Genomic DNA, 7,257 nt, shown 5'->3' on the forward strand with positions numbered 1-7,257 from the left:
CAGGACTGATCTTTTATCAGGTTTAGGAAATACACTTCAGCAGCAATGCTTCACGGATTGAATACATGTCGACCCAGTGCAAAGGACACAAATTTCAACCCGTGCATCTGTTTTTTGCGACGATGACACCGGCTTTAGTCAAACCATGAAAAAAACACTAAAGACTTTTCGACCACGTCTACCTCAAGGGCAGTGAGATTTTGGTCCGGTGTAAATAATCTTCACCGGCAGGGCACCTTTCGTCCACTGTGGGTTGCAACCTTCACAGCCCTAACCCACAGAGCACTAGGAATTATGACATTGGCCTTGAAACATTGGCCTTAAATTCCCAGGTATCATCATGTACACAAAATCATCTGCCAAAGCAGAAGGTTTGTCACGGTGAGGGATTTCACTAGCCATCACGGCATCATAGTTTGCACTTATAAACAATTGTACAAGTAAATAACTAACTCAAGATAATCTGGCAATCTCCAAATGAATAGTCGACTGAAGATTCAATGTGCGAAGTGGCCCTACCAGCATATGATATTAGAGTTGTGAAACTGATGAGTGAAGAATGAAGAGTCCTTGCAAAACCGTTTGGTACTGTTCCTGGGAACGCCCTATGATGATTAACAATCCAAATTGCGCTGCTTTGCTCCCAAGTTGAAGGTTGGTCTCCAGATATGAGTTTTTCTCTTTACAGTTGATCGCAAAACTAAGATGACCCAGTTGATTCTCGCTGTTGAGGTAAAGAAGTCTCTGACCAGTGCAACAGTCTCAGATTTGAATGTCCATTTGCAAGCAGTATTCTTTTGATAGCCAGGATGTCTCGAATACGAATGTCCAAAAGATGATCTTCCCGAGTCGATTATGCTATTTTCAGTCACAAAAGATTTCCTAATCCATAGAAAGACGAATTTGCAGGCCCATGACATTGCTTGAAGTATAGTCTTCCACATGAGATCTGGCCATTCCACCTCCCATTTCTGATATCTCCCAAGCTTGTTATCCGGTGGAGATGGAGATGAAGCTGATAAAAGAAGTTACAGCACCATATATTTTAGCTGCTAGCATGAAGTGACAGCATATGTAAAAAATTCACAGGAAAACTGATGAATACTTTCCATCTACCTACACCCTTGCACAATGCTCGATTACCTTTTCAAGTGCGAGGAGGATAGAGCTCCCACAGCGCGACTGTAGTGTCCTCTGATGCAGAGGCCATCAACTTACAATCAGTTGAGAATGAAACCACATTACACTGCCAATGCAAGCCATAACTCAGAGAGAGAGAGAGAGAGAGAGATTCTGCAAGTAACATCTTCCAATCTCCATCACCATATAAATGTCCAGGATGTTGATATATTAAAGAATTTGTAAAAGTTCTTGATTAAAGGACAAAGGAATCAAGTACCGTTGCCTGGTGATACTTCAATATTGCCAAAGGACTTCCTTTGCGATAATTATATATCTGTACTCTGCTTATGAAACAAAATACGAGGTGTCATATCAAACATTATAGAGAAGAAAACAGGTAACTACTCAATGCTGGTGGTTTTACAAAGAGCAAATCGACTCCTCATCCAGAATTCAAGCAGCATAGCACGTGAGCACATGTTCCTTGTTAATAATGACCACCAAAAAAACAAATCCTGTAGCAAGTTTGGATGTCAAACCTGTGATCCCAGCCAGCAGTCGCAGCAATTTTGTCATCTGGTCTTATTGAAGTGCTGGCAACGCCACCTCGCTCCAAATTAATTCCTGTTTTAGCCACACAGCGTCCCTGAAAACACAATAACAAGTAATTATACCAGAAATAGGACAGAATGGAGAAAAATAGTCCACTGTCACATAATAACACACACACAAGAAAAACAGAAGAATAGCTGAAAAAGGCCTGAATAAGTTAATTATGATTAACCTAATAACATCCCTTCTCGTGATAAGAATTTTACCTGCTATTCAGAGACCTAGTGTGCAAAATAGTACCTTTGCGAGCCAGAGAAGTACAAAGAAAAGCTTACTGGATTATCCATTCCCACAGATTGCACTCAATTATCTAATTTGTTGAACAATGTTCACATCTCCGCTGATAAATAATTGCCTCACACTAAACTCTTGTATATTCTAATAGCCAACAATAATACAGGCTTTGACCTAAAGCCAAATATCTAATTTCAATTCTCCAAAATGTTTTCAGTTTGTCATTTTCACAGAAAATTGTCTATTTTGTTTGTGAAAACAAGTCAGACAATTTCCAGTCTGGAAATGAAGTTGACCTGTTTGGTCACGTATTTCAATAAATTTTCATCTTTGTTTTTCAAGAAAAATGTTCTTCTGAAGTTGCCAGCCGCACAATTTGCCATTACACAGTGTCAACAACTTTAAATTCAACTTGTATTTAGGATATTTTAAAATACCAGAACTACTAGGAAACCTAAAAAATCCCAGAATCAACAGGAAGCCCTAAATAATGCAGCTGGCAGACGTCAAAATGCCGCTGACCAGGTGAACAGCTAAAGAAAATTTGGTAGGACATGACATAAGATGAAAACATGCTGGTGATGACATCAAGCATCTCAACGCATTTTCTTATTGCCAAACCTCAATGAATTAGGTCTTACTCAATATATGACAATGAGACAATAGTATTACTAAATAGAAAACCACACTTTGATAGAATGAATTAGCTTCATAAGGGTAGTTACCAGAGAATGGTCCAAACTGTACCACACGATTTTGTCATCTGCAGCACCAGAGATACCCCCACTGTTTGACTGATCTATGCACAGGCTCAGAACTGCATTGTGAACGAAAAATTAACCAAACCTCATTGTAAATGTAATAATGAAATAGAAGCAGAATGTTAACAAAAATGTGCAAAGGATTGTCACCAGGCTCTGAATGGAACTTCACAGAAGTCATTGGAATCTGAGGATTACGTATGTCCCACCACAACATTGATCCATCCTCATAACTGTAACAAGCATCCTAGAAGCAATGAGGTAAATCGTCGAGGCTTTGGAACCAGAAAAAGAGACTTTTCATTTGACAATCAATGGACAATAAGAAAGAAACCCAAATTTCCAAATTTCTTTCCAATGTTTACAGGGGATGTCAAGCATCTCCACTCTCTACAGCAATTTATCCTACGCCTCACTCATCCAAATACAGGACAGACTCATTTGTAAACTTTTACATTTACAAAAATTGTCAAGATATCCCAAGAAAAAAATTACAATTACCAGAATTCATAAAGAAATGTGTATTAAAAGAATCAGAAAATTGGTCCAGACAATAACATGGTTCTTAGGGAGAATGAAGAGGACATTACCCAGCCAAAACATTGAGGAACCCCTGTGAGCCAGATGGTATAAAGGCTTGAATTGCCATGCACATACCTGCCAAGAAACAATAAATTGTCCTTCAACAATAATTAAAAAAAAAAAAATCACATGATAACAGAAATATTCAACCAAAAAAAAAAAAAAAAGAAAATGGAAATAACCTAAAATTAGTCTACTTACTCTCAGGGTTATAATGAAAATCTTAAATAGACAAATGAACACTGAATCTCAGATGTTCAAGCAACTATGTGAACCAGGACCTAACATAGTCTTGTTGCAGGTAAGATGTTCTTACCAAACGAAAACAGTGCCACCCGATCAGCCAATTATTTAGCATCTTAAAATGTAGCAAACATGAACCATCATGTTCCACAGAAAGTCGGACAAAACAAACCCTTAGTTCCCTCGTGTATGAGACTGTGTCAAGTGTTGAGACCAATTTGAGTAGCACATAATTTCCTAAGAGAAGGGACAGAGAGCATAATATAAGAAAATCTCCCGTGTGCTTTGGACAGTGAGATTAGGCAACAGTCAACTTCCAGTTAGTAATAATTATGTCAAATAATTAAGACGGTCAACTGATAATTAAGTTTCCCAGCTAATCAGACAAATAACTTCCAGTTAGTAATAATTATGTCAAATGATTTCCTCAACAAGTGTATGCCTTCTCTAATACCCGACTTGTATGTGATAGTAGTAACCCCCCAAAAAAAATTCAGGGATGGAAAAGATATACAGATGTATTAACATGAATATTGCCAAACAGCATTTTGAGAACATTCAAGTAAAGTGAATATACACATTAATTGCCAGCTATTTTAAGGAATTCATAATTCAGATAAACTTGGTCAGCAGACAAATTCAAGAAGCAGTTACACAATAACATAACACGAGCATGTAAGAGTCTCCCAAAAGAAAAAGAAAAAAAACAGACATGAGTATACCTCTCTCTTTAGTTGAGATCCCTTGGCAGGCACCAAGATTGTCTGGAGGTAGTTGAACTGACCTTTGATTATTTCTAAGATCCCAAATTTCGACCTTCTCGTTTCACATGAGCAAAAAACCATAAGAAGGGTGCAATACGATTGCAGAAATCTGACATAGTTTACAAAATCAGTGGAAAAGAACCTGTGAAGTCTGCTCCCCTGCTATAGCTACGTAGATGGATCCTTTTGAACATAAAACCTTTGTCAGCAACCATAGAGGTAAAGGGCAAATCAACTTCATCCTTATTATAAATTACGTGCAGCCAAAAAGTCATCTATTCCAAATAATTGCTAAACCTCCACAAGAAAAACTTAAGGACAATAAGATGTGCAACAGACGGTGCTATGGGTCCATGCATAGAGAACCATGACACTTGGAAAATTACAGTTGCAAAATCAACTAATCATGATGCATAGAGAACAAATTGAACTTCATTAACATACTCTCTCTTAGTCACCTTAAATCAGGCTATGAGTCAAAGCCACTGCTCAGACTAACAGCTCAAGAACAATGCACATACGTTATTAGCAATATGCTTCATTCAAAAAGTACAGCACTTTGCTTTTTGTAAGTTCTCACTAAGAGCAAACATGCATCTTCCTCCCAATCCCAGCCATAAAAAATAAGAGTTATAAAAATGTCATGGCAAAAACATGCCCTCAAATGGTGATATTCAAAATTTAAACGAACTTATAAATTTCAAAAAATATGTGAGATGACTTTCAATGCTCTAAATACTCAGGGTGTTTCATGTAACAAAAATCTTACTTTTAGTGTTAAAAATCAAAAATAAAAAGGGAAAGGTTAAAACCAAACTCAAGCACCCAACAAGAATTTCTTTTGTTCTATTCAATTTATTTTTTCAACAGCTAACCATTCAACTAGTAAGTTTTTATGAGAAAAACCTATGGTGCTTTGATGCATATATTTTTTCACATATGATGAATGTAGACTCAGGTATTTTCATTTGACAAAAGAAACCTGTGTGAGGCACAGGCTTGATTGTAGTAAATCTATGCATTTCCTGGAAATGTAACTGAACAAACCTTCAGAGGCATGGGAACGCTCTGTTAGACTTCCCTCAACCTGTCTTCCACTGCCATTTTGGGTTTCTGAATTGGGAGTTGGAGAAACTCCCATGTCTTGGAAACACGCAGACTCTTCAGCTGGCCTTACACAAGGAGAAGCCTTCTTCACCAATGAAAGCTTGCAAAAGTGATAACAGTTTGCCTTGATAGTCAGCAGGGGATTTCTGCCACAAGCAAGAACATGTAACTTTCTTCTTCTTTTTTTGTTATGGTAAACATGTAACTTTAACTCTGAATACATTGCTGAAGAGAAAAGGAGCACATGTATTAGTACGAACGAGGATGCTAACTATATGCTAAACCTTGCCAGCTAATTGATGTGCCAGTACAAGTGATTGATTCCTCGAAGCCTGGGCTCAAAGCAACGGTCCACATCTAAATGGCTAAAGAAGGTTAACTACATCACTTAGCAAGCATTTTAGTATAAGCTCTCAGTAGGTACTGCATTCATCGACACCATCAACTTTCTGAGGCATAACCATTGCCCCTTCATCCAATTCCAATGTAATGTCAAGTATAAGATAACTCTACTCTCACACTCTAGAACAAGGACCACCTCGACTTAGAATCGGCTAATTAGAAGACAAAATCCAGCAACATTTCCAAGACGAAAACATGAATAATGGCTACCCAGTACCTGGATAGGCCACCATCTTCGATGCCCCAGCACTTGACCGTCCCATCCCTTCCCTGGCTACAATCTCAACAAGACAACCATAACCCAACAATCACTTCAAACGACAAAGATAACAAAATCGATGCATATGCAAAAGGAAAAAGGGAAACCTTAGAACTTTATCAGCTCCAAGTACAGGGCTAGTAGCGACGCCGATGATCCCATGAGCCGCACTGTGCACCCTGCAATCCCGCGAGCGCAAAACAATTACATACGCTTAAAACCCAAAATTTCAAAAAGAAAGATTGCAACTTTTCATGGAAAACCACAAGCAAAGTAATCCCCGAAAACAAGAAGAAAAGGAAACTTTGAGGAAGGAACGACCAAGAAGACGAGACGGTCCGTCGCTGAGTGGTGTCCCAAATCCGCAATTCGCCGTCCGAAGCGCTGCGACATCAGAAGAGCCCATGAAGGGTGGAGAACTCGAGAAGGGCCATTTTCACGGCGGAGATGTGAACGGAGAATCGGGGGAAAACGAAACGGGATTACGGGAGTTACCCAGTGAAGAGCAAGGGGCGAGAGAAGTGGAAGCACGCGTCCATGACGGAGGCGCGGTGGCCGCGAAGCACCGCCACGGGATCGGGGGGAGGCCGCTTGCTCATCGCGGGCGAGATGGCGGCGGCGGAGGCGGAGGCGGCGGCGGCCAATTGTCGCCGTCGAAAGAAGTCGACGGCTCGGCTCCGCCCGGTGAATGATCAGCTTGCTGAGTGAAGAAAAGACTGTTAATTACTAGACCAGAGAATTGTTGGAAGAATAAGTACTGATCTTGATAATTAAAAGAAGAAGAAGAAGAAGAAGAAGAGAGAAATACCACACCAAAAAAATGTCAAAAGTTTTGTTTTTAGTCACCGATCCGGTTGGTTATGCGATGGAGGCAAAATTTGCTTAAAAAGTCAACAAAAAGTTTCTGATAATGTTGTCGCTAATTTTTTAGTAGCCGGATTTGTAGGATAACTAATAGGTTGATGGATATATATATGGTGGGGGTGATATGCACAATAAAAGTGAAAATTTATAAACAAATGATGGTGCTAAAAAATTGTCTATTGAAAATTATTTGTAGATTCAACTCAACAATTTAACTATAAATTTGATTGACAATATATAAAAGAACCAAGTTTCTTGAAATTTCACTTTTGGACAGGGGTAAATTTTATGAAAGTAAAATCTAACA

At 38.9% G+C, this 7,257-nt stretch overlaps 1 protein-coding gene across 2 annotated transcripts; it reads right to left on the reverse strand.

Moving 5' to 3' along the window:
- Window positions 1–292: 292 nt before the first annotated feature.
- Window positions 293–6,820, reverse strand: LOC104421752 (protein DECREASED SIZE EXCLUSION LIMIT 1). Of its 2 annotated transcripts, none has more exons than XM_010033823.3 (14): window positions 6,582–6,820; window positions 6,408–6,470; window positions 6,194–6,265; window positions 6,045–6,101; window positions 5,366–5,571; window positions 4,461–4,501; window positions 4,277–4,370; window positions 3,320–3,386; window positions 2,880–2,962; window positions 2,694–2,785; window positions 1,662–1,768; window positions 1,400–1,463; window positions 1,123–1,246; window positions 293–1,015 (listed from the first exon to the last, which is right to left on the reverse strand). In XM_010033823.3, exons 1-13 carry the CDS (start codon window positions 6,683–6,685, stop codon window positions 1,148–1,150), a joined length of 1,149 nt encoding a protein of 382 aa, XP_010032125.2. In that variant the 5' UTR covers window positions 6,686–6,820; the 3' UTR covers window positions 293–1,015; window positions 1,123–1,147. The 2 variants fall into 2 exon arrangements, with proteins under 2 accessions (XP_010032125.2, XP_010032123.2); XM_010033821.3 differs by having other exon boundaries at window positions 1,144–1,246; window positions 6,582–6,819.
- Between the last annotated feature and the right edge of the window lie 437 nt (window positions 6,821–7,257).

Source organism: Eucalyptus grandis, chromosome 10, assembly GCF_016545825.1.
Source record: "Eucalyptus grandis isolate ANBG69807.140 chromosome 10, ASM1654582v1, whole genome shotgun sequence".
Classification (NCBI taxonomy): Eukaryota; Viridiplantae; Streptophyta; class Magnoliopsida; order Myrtales; family Myrtaceae; genus Eucalyptus; species Eucalyptus grandis.

Excerpts from the sequence above, each read along its gene's own strand:
- LOC104421752 (XM_010033823.3), bottom strand. The coding sequence starts at position 6,685 with ATGAGCAAGCGGCCTCCCCCCGATCCCGTGGCGGTGCTTCGCGGCCAC. Across the intron at positions 4,502-5,365 it reads GCGTTCCCATGCCTCTGAAG|GATCCATCTACGTAGCTATA; the intron begins GTTTGTTCAGTT and ends TATGTTCAAAAG. Across the intron at positions 2,963-3,319 it reads TTCCTCAATGTTTTGGCTGG|TTATGAGGATGGATCAATGT; the intron begins GTAATGTCCTCT and ends TGCTTGTTACAG.